Source organism: Carassius auratus, chromosome 42, assembly GCF_003368295.1.
Source record: "Carassius auratus strain Wakin chromosome 42, ASM336829v1, whole genome shotgun sequence".
Taxonomy (NCBI): Eukaryota; Metazoa; Chordata; class Actinopteri; order Cypriniformes; family Cyprinidae; genus Carassius; species Carassius auratus.
The window spans coordinates 10,841,953-10,866,764 of record NC_039284.1 but is presented as its reverse complement, the minus strand read 5'-3'; the positions used below and the strand labels follow the sequence as shown (position 1 = coordinate 10,866,764).

Genomic DNA, 24,812 nt, shown 5'->3' with positions numbered 1-24,812 from the left:
CCTTGTATCTAGTAGTAGAGGTGAATCAGTCAGGCCTACTAACACAGATTCCATTCAAAAACAACAATACCTTTTGCCACTGTACACCAGCCAGATGTCCTGCTCTCTGTACATGCCCACACCACTGTTTAGCAAAAGACCACACGGTTTTATCCTGCTTCATTGATGTTTTTGAACTAGTGCTGCTTTGAAGAATTGCACTGTCATTTATTTTTTCTTATACATCTATGACGAAGGCCATATTACAACCTATAATAACACGTATTTATATTTTGCGTGGCAGCTCTGAGCCGACCTCTATGCATTTTTCCAAATGTCAGTATCACATTGTAATTATGGAAGCAAATCCTCTGGGAGAATAATTATAAGCATCACGTACACAGTCATTTTTTTTTTTTTTTTCATCTCAGCAGCAACAAAATAAATAAATAAAAGCTTGTAAACAAACCGCCAAAAACCACGAGAGGATGAGCAGTTTGAGTGCATCGCCATTCACCTGTACTGCTAAGGTAAATCAAGCATGGGGCATTTCAAGGACTAATTGCAAGGTACATCTCAGCAGAAAGAAGTGTTTATGGGTAATCATCAGCAGGTGGGGTGCTTAATATGGTGGATGGGTGGCCAAAAAAAACCTCTCCGTTTTACCAAGCCATGGAAAATGACCCAAATAACTGCAGCATGCTCTGAACAAAACCTGGAAACCTTGCAGTTAAATAAATCTCGCTAGATTCCCTTTGACTAGTGGACATTTCAAAGGCATCTAATACTTATCTATAATTTTTATTCATAAAATAAATTATTTTGATGCCAGACCAATGGTTGATTTGTCCAAATTTCAGCAGGACATCATTGTCAAATTACAACCACCAGTTCACACCAATACATATTTAGCACATACTATGAATACAAACAAGGTGTGTCTTTTATGATGAATGCCTACACCTAGAATGTTCATTTAAGAATGTTTAACTCCAACAACAATAATCCTATACCTTTCTAACCCTCTAATCAATCATCAAATGGCCATAAATATCATTTTCTGCAAATTAAATGCACACATTGTTGCTTATAGCTGTGACCTGATGTAGCTCCACCCCTAATCAAACAGATTACCGCTTAAGTCAATTTAAACAGTGCATTATTTGATCCAGAGTCAGAAATAGACATATTAGTACTTGCATTAACATAATCAGGCATTAACCGTTTCATGTTCAGTACAGCAAGTAAAGTATCATGTCCTCCTTCAAGACAAATTTAATTCCAGTAGAGTGAGCATAACCCTAATTTGTAATTATTTACTTATTTTCACTTTATTATGTCAGCGTAATATCCTTGTTACTGTCCAAATAGCCTAAGGTTTTTCCTTACGTGCTTATCGGAAGAAAGAGTCAAAGAGTATTGTGATTTCATTGAGAGTGGAATAAAGATAATCCTAATTGATTTTCATTAAGTGCGCTGCTGTAGAGCCCATGACTGGCCTACTTTCTCGATGTTCCAATTAATCCTTTATCCCCATTTATACAGGGGGAAAAATCCTAAGGACTGTCTCAGTAGCGATTTATGTATTCAGCAATTTGATCAAAAAAAAAACTGAGGTTGAACACTAATTGTCTATTGTTTTATGATTATTCATTCTACGGATCTCTGTGATCCATTTTTGCTATTGAAGTGTTCATAGCACACAGAAGATTATATTCTGACATTATTTTTAACAGTTTTTCTGTGATGATGATCAAGTAAACAGTATTACTTTAGCAGACTCTCAAATATGGTTACCACAGTGTAGCCAGAAATCGTTTTAAAGGGCAGAGCAAGCATTTCCTTTTATTTATTCTTACTTGAACGATACTGAAGTTTCTGAACATAGTCAAATATGCAACTGAACCTAACAGATTTCCTGACAATTTTCAATATCATGTAGATAAACAGACCCAACTGTAAAAATCTCTCTCTCTCTCTCTCTCTTGTTTTAAGCAAATTTGCTTTTCAAAACATCCATTAAATTGCCATGTTTATTTTCGTTTTATTCAGATGCACAAGCACATGCATGAGCTGACAATTTCATCAAGGCTAGCACCATGATGCAACAACCCTTTCAGTAAGGTCCTCTCCCCTCAGTATTTTTGGGGCCATTTCCAGCATTCTAGGTCTTTTTTTTTTTTTCTTTTTTTTTTTCTTTTTTTTTTTGCAGAGTGGGAAACATGAAAATAAAACAACAAAAATAAGCCCCCCCTGACAAACTGGACGAGTTCAGTGAAGTTGCAGGAGGACTGGAGTGGAGAGGAAGCAGATAGGATTGTTTGCTGAAAAGGCTGCCTCAGTTCAGTGCACGGGTGTCTGAAGACCTCTATTCATTCTGAAGGCCGTGGCAGTCTGGGTAGGGTCCCGCAGGCACTGAGGCACGGGGCCAGGCCTGGTCCTCTCCGCACTGCCAACTCGCCTCAAACCCTGACCTAGCGGCCAGACGCGACAGGAGGGAGCAGGAGAGCGAGAGCAATTTAGTCTCAGCGGCTACTCATTCATTCAAAAGCTTATCACAGGCAGGGCTCACGATTGTGTAATTATGTGTTAAGTTTAAGACCTCGGCAGTGAATTTTAGGGGGGGAAAAAACACAGCAGAGAAATGAATAAATACATACGGCCACTATGGAATAAGCAACCAGTTAAAACATTGGGTTGTTTTTGGAGGGTGCACAAATGAATAATTGTAAAAGTCTTCCTGAATTGTTTTGTGTGCCTTGAGAGGATCCGAAAAAGGGGAGAATTTGGTTTTCAGGAAAAAAGGATCCATAATAATAAAAGTAAAGTATTTTGAAAATGACATTAAAGAGATTGCTGCATTATACATTAAAGAGATTGCAGTATTTATAGCCCAAAACTATATGCAATTTAAACTTTCTTTTCCACCATAAATTTAATACCAATATACAAAGATCATATGGGTTTCTTTGCAATCTAAGTGTTTTTAACATACAAATTGCCAATTTAATAAAGATCTCTCTCTTGATTTTGATCCTACTGTCACTTGTTTAGCTGAACAAAGTGACCTTTCAACCTAGAGAGTGTTTGCATTAAGGCTTCACTCTGTCCATGGCACAAAACAGAATTGATTGTTAATGTTTACCAGGGAAAGTTTTGGTAAACAGTAGATATAATCATGTAGAATTAAGCCGGTATCTAATAGCACAGAGCGGGGTTCATCAGTCCCATAAGAGTCCTGAACTTACTTTGGTCACATTAGAGGCAATATCTCAGCCTCCAGGTACACTTTAAACACCTTACATGTTCTAAAGCCATTATATTCTGTTACCTCACATCTTGTCATCAGCCTGTTCTTTTATTAACCCTCCTTATTTTTCAGTGTGACGGTAATGGTTACATGTCATAACATCGTTTCAACGTCCCGTACCATATTCGATTCCCTGCTCCGGCAGTCTTGTAAATGAATCCAGCATGTCACATTGTCACATCGAGAGCCTCCCATTTTTGCGGAGTACCAGGGGTCTCTTAAACACTGCCCACTCTTAGTGCCACATCCTTTTTCCTGAAGACCTCCAAGACCCCTTCAAGCATAAGAGCTTTTAGCTAGCCGGCGCTAATGTGTAGAATAATAGCTACTCCCTGAATCTTGATGGCCCCTGGAAGCTGACTGAATTTGTGCACAACAGCATCTACAGTGCAGTAATATTCCCCTTTTTATATCTATTCTTGTGTGCTGCCACCCCTAATCTAGTCTTATTACATCTCTCCCTTCTATTCTCTTTGCTTCATATGGCCTTTCAATTTTAGCGTGATTAGTAAGGTGGAGGGTATTATCTGTTCTGTTCAGAGACGTGATAGAATATTATGGAACAAGACTAATATTACAATTATGCAGTGCTTCACAACTAGAGACAAAGAAACCAAAATTGCTGTCATATCAGCACATAGACTGGGTAAGCAGTAGGCAAAAATCTTGCAAAATATCCTGCCGAGTATATATACTTAAGACAGTACTCAAGAATTTTTGTCTGTTTGAGCTTTGAACTACATTTGAGACCAATTTTTCCAGTGGTGTCTCACGTTAGGGTTCAGGTAGCAGGTCACAGATCAGCATGAAAGGCCAACATCAGTCTCCACACGGCGTTTGATACTGTTTATCTGTTGGCAGTCTATCCCACTGATCCTCTCTTTACCACTAGCCCCCAGGACATCTGTAATCCACAGAAATGACATATGAAGCCCGGTTGATTTCTTTTTTGCGCTGTTTGTTGATATTGCATCTGAATTGCTAATTTATTTGGGCCATCTACTTTGGTCCTTTGAATAAATGTATGCTCTAATAGTAGGATGGATTTAAGTTAAACAGACTGCACCAGCTTACTGTGAATAACTGTCACATCTTGGAAACACCACAGCACAAACTTATCCTGAGCAAAACACATTAAATAGAATAGAAATCCAACTCCGTGTCAGTTGCGTTTCCGGATGGCCTTTTGACAAATCTACCCACATGTTGCCAAAAAAATTAATAAAAATAAAATAAAATAAATAAACGGAAGGATAGTTTTAGATGTTCGTTAAAAATAATAAATAACTAAATAAATAAAAACAGTGCTTCCACTGCAATTATGTGTGTAATACAATTGTAAAGGCTACACCTCTTCTAAAAAGTGATGAAAATTGTGGTGCTAATAGCCTATCATTTCTGGTTTAAAAGCAAGAATCTGTCTATATTAAGCCCACAAAAATAATATAATAAACAAGTAAATTCTCGAATATCACTTTTGAGATAAGATAATAAGATATTCATAATATAGCCTATATTATAATATAATTAATTATATTATAAGATATCCATAGTATATATTATAATATAATATTATAATATATATAATATTATAATATTATAAGATAATTCGAATTCTATTCGAATTAACACGGTTCGAATTATGGAGGGGGCGTACTCAGGAAGTGACAACAAAAGGTATTGTTTTACAAGCTTTTTATATGTTTCAGTAACGTTCAGTTGAGTAACGTTTTAAACAATACCATTAACCACACAAAAAAAAATTATTACAAGTTAAAGTTTGCTAAATATAAACGCGCGCAAACAAAACTCGCCTTTGCGTGAGTAGCCATAGCAACACATGTTCCATGCGTAGCCTACATAAACAAACACAGTAGCCTACTGTTATCATTTATCGCGTTATTAGTAGGCTATTATTATTTTACACAACAAATCGGTTGGTATTTTGAGAACATCGCTAAGGTAGGCTACTTGATGTTTAACTATTGCATATGCGCTAGGGGCGCCAAAAACAATTCGAATTGCGCGAGACGAAATCATCCTCAGAACAATTATGATATAAATGACTTTAAAAATGTCCCTCTCCTGAAAGTCATTAAATAAATCGCACAGTGCATAGATGGAGCCTTTGCTCAGGGGGAAGTCTAACTGTAGCTGTTCAGTGCAGCGTTGAAGCAGGGGAATGAACGCTGAAACTCAGACCCACAAAGCAAATAAAGTTGCAATACTATCGGAATTTAATTATAAATAAATAAATAAGCTACATTAAAAATGAGCAACAATTTTGTTGATCTCTTTAAGTCCTTCCTTTCTTGAAATATCTGTGAACTGAGTGAGAAAAAACAGACCGCGTCGAGAAACCGGTGAAATCATTTGGTTGAGATAAAGTTACGTCTCTTTGAAAATGTATTCTATTTCTATTTCTAGCCACAGTTTAATGCAACAGTAGTCCAACTTGGCAGGGGATATTGACAACTGAGAATTATTGCGCAAAATGAAATCAATCACTTTGCGCAGACATCTTATATTTATTATTATATATTCGATATGATATTTAAGTGCTTAGACTTTATCCCTCACGAAATGCAAGCGAGTCTAAGACATTTAGTGGCTGGGTGTCCAGCAGAAAGGTGACAGAGAGATCAGAGGTGGCGGTGTTAATAAACAGGTTTCCTCTACACCTAAGAGGCGTTTTCCTTCTCCAAACACTATTGCTTTAATGTTGTCATGTATTTTTCCACTAAGCTCGCACTCCGAGCGTGCCTTTGGGGAAAGATGCTAACAAAATAAGTTGGAACACCTGTTTTGGAAAAGAAAATCATTGCAGCTAAAATCCTGCCTTCCCAGTCGTTTATTCACTCACAATAATATTTGCTTGCGACATGGAAACTGAGTGAACAACACGCCTTTCCTTTTGTCCTCGTTCAAGGAAAAGAAAAGAGCTTGTTGCTGTGAGAGTGAATCCTATTGTAACTTAAAGGAAAGTTGTATTTTCATTTTTATATAAGTTATGAATACAAATAAAAACACATAATCCAGTGCTTGTACGTACTGAAGAAGGAATATTGTCGGGGGGAAATACTGACCATTAGGTAAAAATCTCGAGGGATGCACATCTTTAATAAAATATCTAACATACTAAAATTGTAAGTTAATAACATATGTGGATAATAATCGAAAACAATAATAATCTAAATAAAAAAATGTGCAATGATATAATCATACTAATAAGTATAGATAAAGTTTTGTTTTAAATATTTGCTGATGTCATTTCTAACCCAAATTTGCTCAATAATTTCCATCAACACTTACAGTAAATAATCTCATTAATAGGTCAAACAGCTGCGCTCCTGTCATTTGCACTGACAGCCCAAACATGCTTTGGAATGAATGAGACAACTGAAATGTGCTTTGGAGGATTTTTCAATAGCGGATTTTTTTTTTCAGGAAACCGCAATTAATTATGTCTGGTATCACATGAACTGCTTGATTTATTCCAGGCTGGCAAATTATAATTTTATTTTGTATCAATAAAGATATTTTTATCATTACTCACAACACTCTGCAGGGTCACATCACATTTCGTTCAAATGGAAGAGGGGCAAAACTTTTACATTTACGGAGGAAAACGAGTAATGTACGACGTTTTGCATAAACATTTTAATTTCAACAAAGAGCAGGAACAGCGACTACAGAAAAGTAGGTTAAGGCTTTGAGAAATCTGCTTACATGCTGAAGCACCTGATAGGATGGTGAGAAATCAACATTTGATTGGCTAATGGCTCTCTAAATAATGTGTCCAAATAATCTTATGTTTTTTTTTTCTTCCATAAAGCAGAACTTTATTTTAGCGTGGTAATTCACATCTATAAGCAAGACAGATGTAAATGCAAGTTAATTGGTAATGTTCACGAGTGCTGCACAGCAACAGTCTGTTTAAATCTTCTGTGCGTAAATCAAACCTAAAGGAACTAGGACAGACACCACTTTTCTATTATAGATATTCAAATGTTCAAGATAGGGACCGAATACATCACACTGGTTATTTTTATAAACTTGCCTTATTTACTGAACATAAAGGCACACATGATGGATATATGCTCTACTTTACAATAAGAACCTCCCAGGTTTTTTTTTTTTTTTTTTTTTTTTTTTTGATAATTTTATAGTTTTATCTCTTGAAGAATAAGTCTGTCTTGCCCTATTCATAACAATTAAATAAAGAATGTCAAAGCTTCAGTATATTCTTCATATGTTGAATGTGAAGGCTAGGAGGAGGTATAAAGTAAAAGCAAGGTATTACGTAGAAAGAAGCCACTAGCTCAAAGACAAGTGAAACTATTTTCACGATCCCAGGCACGCACCAGGTCGCGGCCGCGGTCACTTATCGGGGCCCTGGGGCCTGCATACCACATTGATGATTTTTTTAATTTTTTTATTCATTTTTATTTTTTATTTTTTGAGAATCTTTTTTTTTTTTCGAACATGGTGATGTAATATAGCTAGCTACTGTTCGCATTTATGAAAACATGATGATATAGAAATAATACGAGAGTAATTCGAAAAAAAGTTGTTTTTAATTTTCTGTGAAAAAAAATATAAAGTGCACTTAATAGTATACATTGGTGCGATTTATATTTCAAATGCATCATGATGAGCATGCATCTACAATAAAGAAGTGTATAAAATTTCAGTCAGCACAAACAGCGCTTGCACATATTGTGAACAATAACTTTAACACAATCCACACAGAGAACATAGGTATTGTTTAAAGAGTGCGTATCCTTACAGACATCCCACAAAGGTCCCCGTATCATTCGCTTTTGCTCGAGCGGAGTCTTCAAACTTCACTTGTTTTGTATTCCTCTAAATCCAGCGGACTGCTCTTATTGGTAGGTGCGAGCGTTACATCACAATGATTATGACGCGCCGTCTTCCTGCTTCCTTCTGCCGTGTCTTAAAGTCAATCTTGTTGGTACCGAGCGCGCGCTTTCAGCCTCCTCCTGGCCGCGTGCGCTGAGACACACAGTTTTCATGCAGAGAGAGGAGCGGCGCACAAGAGCTCGTTCTCTATCTCACTCGCCTCGCTCTTGCTTGTCCTGAGAAATTACAATATTCATCACTGGGCGAACAACCCTCTGTATTCTCTGTTACACTGTCGCGAAGAAGCTCAATTCGCTCTCATCTTCAGAGTAAGTAACCTTGTCATTTGAGCTCGGCTCGCACTGAGTTTTGTTCTACTACGATGACTTTTCATGTGATGCGCTGTTATCGCTTTATCCTTTACGCTCTGCGGTCGCTGTTATTTTAACTTTATCATAAAACCGTGTCATTTTGGAGGGATTGCATCCTTACGTTTTCCTTAAAGTATAAATACGCTCTTGTAATATTGCTTGTAGACTTTGGAGAGGCGACGCGAAACAATACGTTCAGTTCTGAACTTGCAGTTTACTCTTCGCGATAGGGCAGTCTGTCTGTCGTGAGGCTTTATGCCGTTTTTACATTTTCTGTATCTTTATTACTTCCGTATGCTTTTTGTCAGGCGTCTGTTGTTTTTATGACAATAACAAATCACCGCGTCATTTACATAGATGCGCTCGCTGAATTTACGGTATCGCGTAAAAATAAAGGTTTCAATAGAAAGGGGTTTCCAGACTGATGTCATAGGAGAATCTTATAAGTTTCACAAAAAGCTTATTATTCATTAGTTGTTTAGAAAAGCTTGCTATACCGCTTTAAAGAGCCATGAAACAGCGACAGTGAAGTGAGGAACCTATCATATCAAGAACTTTTTTGATCAATCATCCAAACTGCAGAAGTACAAAATAATGTTTTTTGATAAGAATGTGGCTATTTGCTGAAACTTCAAAGGTGCTACAAATAACCATTGATGAACGGTTTATTTTTAAGGGTGTACGCTTACATTGAGCCTCTGACTTCTACTGCCACTCCAGCTTGACGCGTTACTTCATCATCATCATCATCGTTTTCTGACGTGAAAGCCAGATACATCAAAGCTTTGCTTCAGTTTACGGGCACATCAAAATCAGATGTTTAAGAAAGAATTGCAGGCGTATAAAGACGTGAAGTCTGTTTTAGATGTTGAGTGTCTAAATGAATGTCAAGCACGTGGTTGTTTATATATATAAAAAAAAAAATAGGTTTGAGGTGCAATGTATAACAATGTTCCTCTAAAGACGGAGTTTCAATCAGACTCCGATTAAAAAAATAAATAAATCATAATTTATTACATTTGTATGACATTAAACTAATGTCGAACTTTGTAACAAAGTATATTTTAAACAATGTTAGTTAATGTTTCTTATTAGAAGTTACTGAAAAAAAAACTTTTTAGTGTCTAGTGTGACTACATTAATATTTTGACTGTTTAACACAGCAATTGAATCACAATAACCGTGTGATCACATATACATGTAGTTATCCTATGAATTTTATTATCAATTTTATTATTTTATTATTCTTTTTATCACACATTTTTGGATTTAAGTTGAAATATTTGGAGAGAAAGGGTGCGCATATAGGACGCAATGGCCGTGTGAGGTGAAAGGTGAGGTTTGATCTAAAATTAACATATTTTGTTTCTCGTTTTCTTAACTTGTCAATTGTCTATATTTAGTTACAGCAAAACAATTGTTACAAGTCTTATATGGCGCATGTCACACAATATTAGATATTTATTCAAGATATTTACAAACGACTGTTTGTCATGGCCGTACTGGTCAGTATGAAGACACTATCTCTTTATATAACTGCACTTTTTCTTTTCCAAATAACATTTCATTTGTATGTTTGAAGGAAGTAGTCACGTTATTCAATACCTGCTTAGCAAAGCTGTGCACTTTATGCTCAGTGCGAAATGAAATAGCCTAGTCTATTTAAAGTGCGCTACATTCATAACGAGCAAAGCTACATGTTTGCCGTTTTATTATGCACGGAGAACACAAAACGTTTTAACAACCGTTTTGTGTGCCATGTATTATGTTGGCCAATCTTAAATCACCATATTATCCAGAAAAGGGGCTTGCTTTTAATTCATTTGATCAATCACAAACTGTTTTTGTTCATCCAGAATTTAATTTATGTGGTGTATTATATTTGTTGTATCATTTGTTTTTAATTAGATGGGGGGACATATATGCCTGCTAATCTCCAAAAGATAACATTAAGGCCGCTAGTGTCTTTGCATATATCAACTTTAGCTGTTTTACTGACAGAAAGCAAGAGTACCTCAAAACTTTTGATCAAAACTTAAGTGATCAAAGCCTGCAAGCAGCTATGTGAGCACAATAGTTTCAGGGCATGTCTGGCTAAACACAGAAATGTGATTTTTAACTGGTTACTGGTTGAATGTGAATTCGTTTTTTGGGTGCAATTGTGTGTTTGTTTATTTTTTATTTTTATGACAAGTTTGTAGCAGTTCTTAATTATATACTTATTGCGGTTAAACTCTTTGTCAATTTTTATTTAATAAACTATAGACAGACTTAAAATATTTTGAATACATTCTGTGTCTGTAGAACATTAGTCTATTTCAAATTGCATTTAGCATTGGCCACAAGAAACTTGGAGACATATAAAGAAAATTATTCATCAGTCTTTTCTTTTTGGCTAGGTTCCCAGGGTTCTCGAGCTGTGCCCAGATGACAGGCTTTCAAAGATGGCACAATAACAGTTCCAGTGATGCCTGACCATGACAGCACATCCCTCTTAAGTAGACAAACCAAGAGAAGAAGAGTTGACATAGGAGTGAAGAGGACTGTTGGGCAAGCGTCTGTGGTTTTCGCACGAGCAAAAGCAACCTTTTTTAGTGCCATGAATCCCCACGGCTCCGACCAGGATGTTGAGTGTTCTGTGGTACAGCACGCAGACAGCGAAAAGTCCAACGTGCTTCGCAAGCTGTTGAAGCGGGCGAACTCTTATGAAGACGCTATGATGCCCTTTCCGGGGGCAACCATCATCTCCCAGCTTCTGAAAAACAATTTGACCAAAAATGGAGGCAGTGAGACTAATTTCCAGGGAAGTGGCCTCTCGAGCACTGGTTCAGAGATCCAGCAAGAGGATGCTTGCAGCAATTCCTCACGGGGCAGCCCTCAGGAGTGCCTTTCACCATTCAACAGGCCCTCCATGACCCAATTTGATATAGAGAGGCTAACAGATGAGCATCTTAGGGCCAAAAGAGCCCGAGTGGAGAATATCATCCGTGGGATGAGCCATTCTCCCAGCGTCACGCTCCGTGCAGGTGATAATGAGCGCGAGGGGACAGCCCAGCCCCCGAGTCCTCGTGAGAACTACCGGGAAAACAAGCGCAAGCAGAAACTGCCACAGCAGCAGCAACAGAGTTTTCAGCAGCTCGTCTCTGCGCGCAAAGAGCAGAAACATGAAGAACGCCGGCAACTGAAACTGCAGCTGGAGGACATGCAGAAGCAGCTCCGGCAACTGCAAGAGAAGTTCTACCAGATTTACGACAGCACTGATTCTGAGAACGACGAAGATGGAAACATCTCCGAAGACAGCATGCGTTCCGACAGAATGGACAATCGTGCCCATGACTCTGTCCCAGATCGCTCCGACAACGAGATGTCTGACGTGGATCCGGGGCACTTCTTGGATCGAGCGTGTGCACTTATTCGAGAGCAGAACATAGTGACAGAGGGGGACAAATCCAAGCGCGATGGGTCACGAGGAAAGAACCAGGGACCAATCTCCATGCATGCAGAGGGCAAACAGCTAGCAGAGACGCTAAAACAGGAGCTCAATACAGCAATGTCCCAGGTAGTGGACACTGTGGTGAAGGTCTTTGCTAAGCCTCCACGCCCAGTTCCTCAGGTTTTCCCACCCCTGCAGATGCCTCCTGATCGTTTCGCAGTCAATGGAGAAAACCCAAACTTCCATACTGCCAACCAGCGCTTGCAATGTTTCGGTGATGTCATCATTCCTAATCCCCTGGACACTTTCGCTAACATGCAGGTGCCCAACTCGAATGACCAAACAGAAGCCCTGCCTTTGGTAGTGAGAAAGAACTCCTCAGATCAGACTGGGTCTCTTCCCACACCTGGGGGTCACCACCATCCCTCCCTCCACCCCTCACACTTATCTTCCGCAATGGGCTTTAGTCCTCCCTCTTTCCGCCATCCTTTCCCCCTTCCTCTAATGGGCTACCCTTTCCAAAGCCCCTTAGGTGCCCCAACAGGGCCTTACCCTGGAAAGGATAGGTCTTCTCCCGAATCTCTGGATCTGTCCAGAGAGACCACCATTCTACGGACCAAGATGTCATCCAACCACCTCAGCCACCATCGTTCCATCTCACCAACACACCCAGGGAATGAAGGCTTGTCCTTGTCCCTCATCAAGTCAGAGTGCGGAGACCTTCAGGACATGTCTGACATCTCCCCATATTCAGGAAGTACAATATCCTTTAAAAAAAAGAAGGGTAAAGCATATTTTGCTTTTTGTATCTCTATTTGTTTAGATTTAAAATGAAAACTGAGACAGTTCTGATGAGAGTGCAGCTTAAATACCATATGAAAGACAGATATTGAAAGATGTAAACGTCATTTCAATTAATCTCTATTAATTGCCACAATCACAGTCAGTGTTCCTCTAGTAGTACAAAGATTAAAAAGAGCTCAGTGGATGGAGGCTTTTAAGTGTGTCGCTATATGGAGAAGTGGTGAAAGGCCCCGCCGTGGCTAAGATACCTCCCATCTTCTCTGTTCTCACACTATCACAGGGAGACTCACAATAAAACCCCCTCTTTCATCACAGCGCATGCAAGACTTTGTACATAAATGCTCAAAGCAAATCATTATTTCAAAGCCAGGAAGTAAAAGGACAAGTGGGATCCTTTGCTTAGAGGCCCTAGAAAGTTGTGTTAGAAGGATGGTAAAAGACCCCTGTCAGTGAAGGAGCGCTTCATTTAGGAGGATTTATGCTTATTTGGTGTCAAGTGAAGGCAACAGGGGTAAAAATGTCCCTACTGTTAAAAAAATTTATTCTCCTTCATTTGCTTTTAGTTTGCATTATACGTGAGCTAAAAACAACAAAGCCTATTTCTTATTAACACCACCAGCTTGCTTTTGGTAAAGGTACACCGATAGCTGTTGCCTGGTAGTAGGTCTTTTCTTTCTATCCTGTTTCTCTGGTGTGAACAGGTGTTTGCAGGTAGCTGCTTTTCTTTCATCACTTTCCCTCTTTTTAACCTTTAGCCAAATGGCTACGAGATCTTGGATAAGCTTTGAATGAAGTCAAAATGAACAAAACCCAAATGTTCAATATAAAGTATTTGTTTTTATTAAATAGTAACTTTTGAATCTTAAGATTAAATATTACTTTATTTAATTTATTAATTAGATTATTACATAATTTATTAAAATTAACTGGCAAAATAGTTCATCCTAATGATGCAAAGATAATTCACCAAGTAAGCACTCTACAGCTCAGAGAGAATCTATTATTTCTGTAAGTATACTTGCACACCTGCACAGTTGGGACCTGAACAACAACTTCTCAATATTTGCAAAATAGGGTGTTTAATCAAATATGAATTTCTATTCAAATTCTAGAAGAAACAAGCAGCCAATTATCTTCAGCCATGGTCAGTATGATCTTCCTTGTCACGTGCTCTCTTTGCATCTCAAGAAAAATAGCCTTGTTCAGTTTCCCCCATCATTTGCATATAGAGAGACCGAACAGCTCTGGCACAGGGCTGTTGTAAGAATGGGGTGGGGGTGGGCGGCAGGTGAAGCCAGTTTGCATGTCTAATATATTAGATGAGGACAGAGGTTCATGGTTGCACTAGCTCCAAGCTCAAGTGCTGAGGCAGCTATTGCACATAGATTCAGGTTTCATCAATTAAAGCGAAGCAAAGAAAACGTGCACAATGAATACATCGCTCAGATCACTTTTCAAACTCGGTTGCCAAAGTGGTTTAATAAAAGACCTTCTCAATTTCAAAATCACTCTGCTAGTGAAATGACACGGTTCGAGTCAGTTCTAAATGATACATTTTTATGGCAAAAGATTGTCAAGTGATTCATCAAATTATTTTATTTTTTTCCAGCCGACAATCTGAAAAAGCTTTCTATTCTATTTTTCTAAGCAAGAGCTAAAGTCTCTGCTGTAGTACATTTGTTGCTCTAATCTTTCATATTGCTGAACAGATGTCTAGCATTAATTTATGGATTTAGCATCCCTATGTCCTTTTTCCCTCCTTTCTCTCCTTACACCTGGCTGTTGGATCACATTTCACTAGTTATTGTCTCCCTTACATGCAACATGCTTAATACAAAACCAGACCTAAAAACGCCCGATGATGCAGTGCATCTATGGTGGCGTTGTTTATGTAGTATCTCATTTGGCTATAAACCACAGCTGCCCCATTTTTCTCCTCCCCTGAAATACTTCATATTCATGTTTGCATTATGTCCTTCATTCATGTTGACTATGGACTGGCTTGTCTTACACTGAGTGGGCCAGTGTTTACTCAGTCTATTTTGTCATTTCACATACTTGCGTATCCTAGAAACAGCTGTATTTTTCTTGGAAGTCAGGTCTACTTGTAGGAAATGTGCATTAGTTGAGTCAAGCCTCGTCGAGTCATCCTCAACGCATTGTTCCCAAGTTCTACGACAATTTGATTCATTTAAAAGTAAATGTCTTGAATGTTAATGGCACTGAGTAATGAGATACCTGGGATTTATGAATGTTGTTAACAGCACCAGAGGAAGGGCAGAATGAACTGATGTAATCGTTTCTCTGTAAATACTGTGTAGAGATTGAACAGTGGCAACTGTGAACGCTTCCTCACTGCTTTCAGTGTGCGACGCCCATTAGATTAAGAGCATCTCAATGCGATCAATCTATTGAAGAAAAAAAAAAACTATGAAGGTGTTTATCAGCCCTCTCATTCCAGACTCCAACAAGGCCTATTATTCGCTCCATTTCATGAAGAAGCACTTTTGAGAGGCGGCCCCGCTGCTTGAGCTTTTCCCTTCTCTTGGTTTTTAAATGAGCCTTTAGGTCCTTGAAAAATCTGACTTGTTGTGAAAAAGACAGCTTAACTCTCTCTCTCTCCCTCCCTCACTGTCAATCACTGCTGTTATTTGCTGTATGCATTATGACAGATGGTATGAAAGAGAGTAATGCTCTTTTGGTCTTCCCTATCAGCCTAATGGAGGTCACCTAGGGTTCTCCTTCTCTCCTCCTCTCTTGGCAGAAAGAACACGTCAATCTACATAAACACCATTACTAAAGAGGCTCACTGTTGGAAATTGCACGGACAGTAAATTCTTATCGTTCCTTAAATGTTGATGAATTTTTTGTTGTTCTTGTATCTTGCAAACCATAGTGACTGTTCCAGCCCTTATGTTTTACATAACAGACACAGTAAGGTACCGTTTTCATTGCGAGCTGCCATGATGGTGCCATGCTTTATAGTGAAGGGGGGTAGGCGAGTGCTGGGTGAGCCTCTTAATTGACCTTGTGGGGGCCCATTGATTTAGCCCCACATGCATCTTCATTTCTGATAAATTATAAAGCCGTTAATTTGCAGAGGAAATGGCTGGGCCAGTCTGGAGCGCAGATGTGGCTAAAGCCGGCCTAACTGGCAGAGTGGAGGCTGTGCCAGGAGGCTCAGGGTGGACGGTTGGGGGCTGGGGCTAATTGTAATGGGTAGATGGCTCTGGTTAGCCACAGTCTCTCCTGGGACCCCCCTCAGCTGCCCTCTGTTTACCAATCTAGAGGGCAGTGCCACCTCCAGATAAATAGCATTTTATTGGGATTAGCAGATGATAATTGACTTGCAATGCTACATTGACTGGGATTGCGTTGGTGTTAATATGAAGTCATCAGAAAATGAAAATAATTGGGGATATTTCGATTTTCACAGTTTGCAGTGAAGTAATTATTAGTTTTGTGATAAATATATAAAATATGTAAGGTTGACTTGGTTGGGTATCTTTTTTATACTTATCTACTGTTTTGTATATTTTATTTAACATTCTAAATAACTTAGATTCTAAATAGTTTACTATCTGTGAATGTCTAAAAAATATTCTATTTAAAAAAATTTCCTTGACCTTCAAATTTCAAATCCAAGAAGGGCTTTCTCCGAACCATCTGAAGAAGGCCAAGCTGATGTTTTTCTACGCACGCTACCCCAGCTCCAACATGCTGAAGATGTTCTTCTCAGACGTGAAGGTGAGTTTGCCGTTGACCGTTAACAATGTCGTGTGAAGTAGCGCTGTCCCACTAGTCCAGATGGATCCCAAACAGACGGCCAGCTCCCCCACCCTCCACCCCCCAATTAAAATAACTGGCCTTAATCTCCGAGTGGAGAACAACACGGCATAACATAAGTCCCACTTTCCCTTTTACTCACTTACGCTTTCATTTTAAACACTGATTTTGAGATTACGGTTTTTACTTTTTTTTTTTTTTTTTTGGTCGAGCCACTGCTGCTAAGCAAGCACAGACAACCAGTCTCTGTTTCTGTTAACTTTTTGGGATGATAATTTCCGAGAGTTTCCATCCCCAACTGATCTGTGAAAGTGGGAGATAGAGGGTGATAAGAGCTGAGAAAATAAGAGGTTCCACAGAAACGAACAAACGAAAGCGGGTGGGGACGGGGAGGCGGAGGGAAACAACAAACAAAATGAGCACAACAACACGAACAAAACAATGGCAGCGATTGTCTTTTATTTACAACTTAATTTGTTGTTGATGCATCGTACAGGGAGCATACGGAGGAGAAATAATGTGACAGATTCAGGCCACATTATTTAAATGAGGAGAGCATGGTCCTCTCACTCCCAGCTGCCCCTGTCCCGGGTCCAGGGTGACCACCTCATCCTCACACACATGCTTCTGTTGCATCCATCTAAATCTGCCAGCAGCTTAATACTCATGAGAACGTACTCCCATTCATCGCTCGCTGTCAGCACGTATGCTCCAATAGGAAATTATATCATTTAATACCTATAAAATAATGTGAATGTAATTTTTTAAAGCCAATATATTTAGAGACAGTACTTTAGTTTTTTTTACCTAATTTTTTTTTTTTTTTTGACTTATGAAAACCTAAAAACTAATTAATAATTCAACTAATTCATTTTATCTTGTACCTTCAGCCACAAAACAGAAAGTTAATCAAAGCCTTAAATTAAAGACGGCCCAGTTTTAATTCCCCTTTAGACAAGGCTGTGAAATTCTCTACACATTAAATTAACATTTTCCAAAACAAGGTCAGTGTCCTGGGAGAGATGGTTTTTTAGGGCTGCTTAAGCAGAAGGGAACAATGGGTGGCATGTGTTTGTTAGATCAACTATTATGTATGTAAGGGAATTAAGCATAAATTACTGACTAATTACGGCTGTATAAACCCACGAAAGTTGCAGGAATTAGTGATTAAAGACGTTTAGGCATCATAATGATGGGATTTAAATAGGAAATAATGACTGTGGGAAATAGGTTGACTTGACAACTGTTTTACCTAAATTGTCTGTAATCGGATGATAAAAAATAAATTAAAAAATAGAGTGAATATTTAATGGCCTAATTAAAATGTAGAATTAACTCTTTGAAAAATAAATGTCTAATAAAAGTTTTAAAAATCAATTAAAAAAATATAAAATTAAAAAATAATATAATAGTAATTATTATTTAATTTTTTTGCATGCTATAAAGAGAGAGATAGAGAGAGAGTCAAGGCTGTACATTTCAACTATAAATGTTAGAAGTGTGAGTCAAAGAGAATTTGACTTTAATCATGTTGGTGGTGATAGATTAGAGGTTAGTCAGGAAGAGGAAGTTGCTTCTTACAGGTAGTGCATCAGAAAGGGAGAACATTTCCCACTAATGACTTCACATGGTCATAAAGAGTTTAAGACAGCCTCCCTTCACAGGAAAGCAACAGGAAACTGTGACAATCCACTGATTTTAGTTCTTATGGATAATAGTTTTGTCTCTCCTCAACATCTCTTTTTCATATTTGTTCCTTGACCTGTTATCCGTTATCACGTTTATTGAACACACTCACTGTGATTGTGATGGGTGATTTTACTAATGTGATTTACTGCCAAACTACGATGTTCATCCTTTACACCTCACTCGCCCCCTGTATTTCTTCCCTATTTGATCACCATAAATCCCATATGGCATATTCGCATTACTTTGTACACTGAGAGGTGGTCTACTGGCCTGGTCACAGTAGCCTTTGAGGGCTAAATAAGAAAGGGTCAAAGGTTAAGAGGAGTATTAGCAATAAGGAGGTGTGACACTGATTATGAGCAGTCAAAGCAAGTATGAACCGGGCTTATGTCACCCCGAAAGGGTCAAGGCATATACGACAGCTCCAGCAAGGTCAACTATAGGTCAGGGAAATTATTTTAGCCACTCAGGTTTTGTCACAGGGCTGCCTGACTGCCTTTAAACATACAGCATACCATTTAGCATTAACAGCCGAATATCAAGTAACCTACTGGGGCACTTAGCTTACTTCCCCCTATAGAGCTCAACTTTTCCCAGATTCACAATCTAAGTGCATGCTGTGTGTGAGGTGGTGGAGGGGGGACTTAAAATGCACAGACCCCCATATAAGTAGCGTCCCCACCAGGCATGTGTGAAAGCCTGTATTGTCCATGGCTAACAGAGGAAACGTGTGGAGTGACAGGTCAAGTCTTCCCCCGGTGTCTTGGAAAGAGCGGATCTCTGTCACCAGAGGAATAATCTTTCACAGGCCCATGAGCAAGAGTGTGTGAAACGCTCTCAATCCTGCATGATGTTCTCTGAGTCAACTGCTGCCCGGATACATCACGGACGTCAGACTGATTTGTTTTATGAATCTTTTGAGCGTGCTCATTGGATATATAAGGTTTTTTTGTGGGGGTAGAGAATAACAGGATGGATGTCCCATGGGAAGCATCGAGTTTGGTGTTCTTAGAACAGTACTGGAAATTACGTCCAGAATGAAATTGTTTTTTTTGTTTTTTTTTATTAAACTAGCATGTTTGTGCAGGTGTAGATTTTTACACATACAGAAGCATCTTGCTGATTGAAAGTGCAAGTGTATTGTGATTGCAATCCAATAATAATTATAATAAAAATCCTAATAAATCCTTAATAAAATCCTAATAAAGCTGCACAGTTATTGTAATTGAAAACTTTTCAACTACACATTCAAGTCAAAATTTCTTCTGGACAGAATTTCTTCTAGAAAAGTTAAGTCAATTAGTTATAATGATTGGATTATTTCAAATATATTTAACAATTCAGTATCAAAACAATGTAGTTTTTATAATAATAATAATAATAATAATAATAATAATAATTCATTTTAATAATGAATAATCATTTATTTTATTTGTATGGCACTCTTCATATTACATATTGTTTCAGAGCAGCTTCACAAAAATGTTTCAATGTTACAGTCAGAAATAATAATAATGAGTGAAGACTTTCACTAGTTCTCCTGAAAACGAAATATATAGGTCTATGAATTACAACGTCAACACTTTAAAAACTTTTTAAAAAATTACTTGTTAGCTTGAGTCAAAAAACGTATTGTTCAAAAGGAACTCATCTAACTTTCTCTCCCAAATGAGTGTTTTTTATTTTTTTATTTTTTGTGCTACAACGTATCAGTGTTTTTTTTTTTTTTGTTGTTGTTGTTTTTTTTCATGGGGTGGCTGAGAACTGAGAGAGCTAGACTGGTTATTTCTGTTTGACAAGCAGATGACATGATCCTTAATTGCTGAGTTGTCACGTTCCAGCAACGCAGCTCCATTGTCCCCCGAATCTCTGGTATTTCTATTCGGCAACAATGCTTTTTAAATCTCCCTTTATACAGCGCTCCCAAACGATGTCATGCGGACTTACTTTTCTGCGCTCTCCATTATGTCATCCACTAGCCATTCTAGAAAAAAATTCCCCCCTCTCTCGCCTTTTAGCCGTCTCTTCTGCAAGCCCCACTCAGATGAGACAATGTCTTATGACAATAGAAGAGCCTAATCTCCATGTCAAAGCAATTTTCATTCCCCAGTGAGCAGTCTGCTATCATTTTGTAATGTTTTGTTTTTTATTCTAAAAGAATTAAGGGGGTGGTGGGGGGCTGGAGTAAGTCGTCACGGGGCCGGGGGTCCTTATCTCAGTGTCTGGAAATTTGGACAGTGCATTTTGCTCTTCAGATAAAGCGGAAAAAAGAAGCCCCTTGAGTTCAGTAGATCCTAATAGGTTTAACGTCTATTGAAACAGGGGTAAGTGAGAGATCAGATAGCCTTGCTTCTTTGGTTGTTCTTTTTTTTCACCTCTTTCTTTCTTTCCTTCTTTTCAACCTCTGTTCTCGCTCGCTGTTAGGCTGAAAGAAGGCAGAGGCGACACACAGGCCAAATGTATAATTCTTGGATAGGTTAAGTACATGTTTGAACTTCTGCAGACTGATGCCTCGGGATGACGACTTAATCATTTTCGGCTGAATTATGGGAGAAGAACTCTCACGGTGGCGCGGTAATTATGCTCTCGGCTGGCCTTTTGGGGAAACCTATCAAGCCGTCATGGCTTCTGACTCTTTCTCCAACTCGGATTCCCTGCTATGATTTCTCATTCACATTATTATCTTACATTTGCAAGCATGGAGAAAAGTTTCTACATGGTAATTACATCGACCCTCAGAAAACACGGTCGCCCTCCACCCTCTTTGTTCCTTGCCCTTCCTCTTTTTTTTTTCTCCTTATGCTCAATCTCTCTCTCTCCTCAGCTGTCATCTAAACATAGACCTGCATGTTCTCATGGCCACAGATAGATAAGTGCTCGCTGTTGATTTTTGATTAATGCTCTTTAGAGATATGGAAGGGGAGGCAAAGGCAATGAAGGTTTGACGAACACCCGTAATGACAAAAGGCAGGAGGCTGCATGTCAGAGCAGCCAACAGAAAGCCCGCTGGATTTATAGCTTTTAACTTGGCTGAATTCAACTCAGCTGTCCTGTACATTCACACTCTTGGCAGCCGCAGCTTTCGCACACACACATGAACATACACACGTAGCTGCACACACACAGAAAGGACCAAAGGCTGTCACACAGGTCATTCAATGAGGTCGTGGGGCAAGTACACAGGGCAAACAGAGTACTGTGTATTTACTGGTCTAGGATCTGGCGCTCCAAATATAGCTCCCACAACAGTGTACGAAAGCCAGCTTTGAGCTGCCGAGCTCAACTATTCAACTAGAGCTGTACTTGTTGCAAGGTTTTTAATGGAATTTAGATTTCTTCACTCAGTTTCACCCTTTACTTGATCACTTACTTCTCTCGATTATTAATGTGGGGGAAAAAACCTGAGGCATGTCGGCATTAATTCGGCTATATGTAAATTAGCTTTTACTGCATTACAAGCTACAATCTACTCAGCCCTGAACTGTTTGCATTTGCGCACAACAGCAAATATCTGCACCGACCGTGTAAGCCTTGTTGGAGAAAAAAAAAAAAAAAAAAGCCTGACCAATCTGTCTCAGCTACGGGTTTGTTTGCTTACCCATCATCCTCAAGGACAATGTGTAGTACACACGTTTGTAGAAACAAATGCCTTATCTGTTGTCTTGACATGTGGTCTCACTGGCTAACCATATTAGAACACCTGATGTTACGATTTTTCAATAAAAACGGACTAAAGATTGAAATTGTAGGAGCCTTCTGGAGTAAATAATAAAAAACAGTTCTAATAAAATAATATGATATATTATGGAACAAAAAATCAACAATTACTAAATTTCTTTAAAATAAATAAATGTACTGATATGTACTGAGCACAAATGCACTATAATGAATAACAAATGAATTTCTCTGTGCTGAACCTACTGGAACAAAAATTACAAGTGTTTCTCTTTTCCCCCTTTCTTTCTCGAAGTTCAACCGCTGCATCACATCCCAGCTGATCAAGTGGTTCAGTAACTTCCGTGAGTTCTACTACATCCAGATGGAGAAATTCGCTCGGCAGGCCATCAACGACGGAATAACAGGGGCAGACGAGCTGAGCGTGAGCCGGGACTGCGAGCTTTTCCGCGCTCTTAACATGCACTACAACAAGGCCAACGATTTTGAGGTGAGCCCTCGTCCGTTACCTGTGGTTCACGCTTCTAAGTAACTGCATTCACCTTATCAGACTACACTGTATTATGAGATGAGATTCACGCAGTGATGCAAAATGCATTACTTTGAATCTCAAAGCTTTAAAATGAATACAGCTAAATGGTCTCTTTATATGATTAGACAATGAATGGCAAGCTGTTCATCCAATAAGCCCCGCCCCTATGCTCCCCCTATTTGCGGTACTCCTGGGGTAAAGTGAACAAGATTTTTTCTCCTTTTTTTTGGCTGAAACACAGTCATGCATCTGTCGGTTTGATGAGGCAGACAGGGAGCAATGCTTCAGGCCCAAGTGTCCTTGTCAAATACAATTTGCAAAGCTCACATTTAGCGTTCAGCTCACTATCAATATCTGCCCACTGGGACTCTGGTCATTCAGACACTATCCTTACAACATCATCATCATTTAGCTGACTATTAGCAAAAATCTGCCCCCTTCCCCCTCCCCTCCCTTTCATTTAGATCAGGTCAAAGCCAAGGTTTATTGTGATTGCAGGTACGGAGAATGTGGCGCGCCACACCTTTCGCGACCAGGAAGATATTTAGGGACATGATCCCTATTTTCATATATAAATGCAAGATTTGCATGGCTGTGGAAGAAAGAGCAGGGCACCATGAATAAGACTGTTGTTGGTAGAGAAGTCGAACCGAGGGAGAGATTGTTTTGCATATCAAGAGCCACAAAGGCTGCACAGGTGTACAAGCAGGACAGCCTAAAAGATTTTCCCAAATGCTCATTTTCCATGCAAGGAAAACTCGATCTATAATGCAAATTTTAGCTCCCTGGTCTGTTCCTTTTTTCCTACCGGGCCAACTCACCTCGCGTCGTGTCTCTCTAGCGTGCGATGATATCTCACAGCAAGTCTGTGCCGCAGAGAGAGGTCACACAACCTTTAGCGGTGCAAAGGGACACTTCATGCTGAGGCTTTTTTGTACTAAATTTTCTCTTCTCCACCTGTCAGACTGTGAGGCATGAAACTGGAACCCTTGCCGATTCAGCAAGTCGCTCTTTCTGCCAAATTTAGCATCATCAAAGTTCCACCTTGCTAGCTCCTCCTGAATGAATATACCCTCTGTTGTGCTGATCGTTTGATGTTAATCTAGTCTGTCAATGTGCACCAGTAATGTGCTTCCTCCTCCTTTGAGACTTTCTTTTTTGTTGTTGGGCCCTGTCATTTCTCTCTCCCTCTCTTTGATTGCACTTCCTTTCGCTGCCTTGTGTCTTTTCATCCCTCTTCGAACGTACTCACCCCTCACTTTCCCATTACAAAGTTTTTAATGGCATAATTGTCACATTCCTCATGGTGGAATGAGCAAAGGCCATAATTAAAGGAGCTTCATTAAATGCCTTCAATGCACTTGTGTTGTGTGTTCACCAAGCTTGCTCTTTTCTTTCAAGTTGTTTATCCTTCATTCGGCTCCTCCTCCATCGTGCTGTCTCGATGCGCCGTCATTTCCCTCCTAATTACTGCTCTGTTTGTCTTAGCTGGACAATGACACAAATGAACACAATCAAGGACATTTGCATAGACACAGCTTATGATGTCCAGACTCTGAAACCTCCCCCCACCCCCCGGCCCCAAAAAACAAGTTAAGCTTCCTTTCTCGTCTTTTCTCCTAAATGTGACAACCAGCAATGTGACAAGTGTTATCTCTTATGTACAAAGCAGATGTGATCAAACCTAACAGGCCTGCTTAATTGTTGTCTGGGAACATCATTTGTCTATCCTGCGAAGCTAAATGAACATATTAGAAAGATATTATATTAAAGTTTTAGTTTACTTAAACATGAAAATTTGGTCACTATTTACACTCCCCATGTCCTTCTGAACCAGTATACTGTTATTTTTTTATTTTTTATTTCATGGATCCAAAAAGAAGTGTTTTTGAAGGGTCTTCAAGCAGCTCTTTTCAAAAAACAAGAATTCATTGACAGGATACAAAAAAGGAACCATAAAAATTGTCCATGATCCATAAGTCTTCTGAAGTCTCGCGTTGTGTGTGGAACAGACTCAATTTACATTGTTATTCACTGAAAATCTTACAATTTGCAGCCATTAAACCATATTCTACATGAACTGTTGAACTGTCAGTGAAATTTAAAATGTTGACATGATATTTCTGAAAAAAAAAAAATTTGTCAGTGCATAATAATTTATATTTATTGTCAGTGCATAACTTCTCATATAAGGCTAGTGTATGGTTCCTGAAGACTTGGACTATACACCAAGAGTCATATGGACCACTTTTATGGTGTTTTTTCTTCTATTTTGAATTTATATGGAAAAGAGCTGCATAAACATTCTTCAAAAAAATTTTTTCTGGTTTACTGAAAACTGGAGTGCGATCACATCCACATCCAGCAACA

General features: G+C 38.9%; 1 protein-coding gene across 2 annotated transcripts in view; it reads left to right on the top strand.

The window, feature by feature from the left end:
- The first annotated feature begins 7,865 nt into the window (after nucleotides 1-7,865).
- The window catches only part of LOC113060631 (prospero homeobox protein 1), a 38,734-nt gene continuing 21,787 nt past the window's right edge, over nucleotides 7,866-24,812 (top strand). Inside the window, exons 1-4 of one of the 2 annotated variants that reach the window (XM_026229712.1) lie at nucleotides 7,866-8,481; nucleotides 10,923-12,718; nucleotides 16,400-16,507; nucleotides 22,206-22,400. In XM_026229712.1, the coding sequence (XP_026085497.1) occupies nucleotides 10,991-12,718; nucleotides 16,400-16,507; nucleotides 22,206-22,400 (2,031 nt within the window). In that variant the 5' untranslated portion in view covers nucleotides 7,866-8,481; nucleotides 10,923-10,990. The remainder of the gene's footprint in view (nucleotides 8,482-10,922; nucleotides 12,719-16,399; nucleotides 16,508-22,205; nucleotides 22,401-24,812) is intronic. The other variant, XM_026229713.1, reaches the window with a different exon arrangement.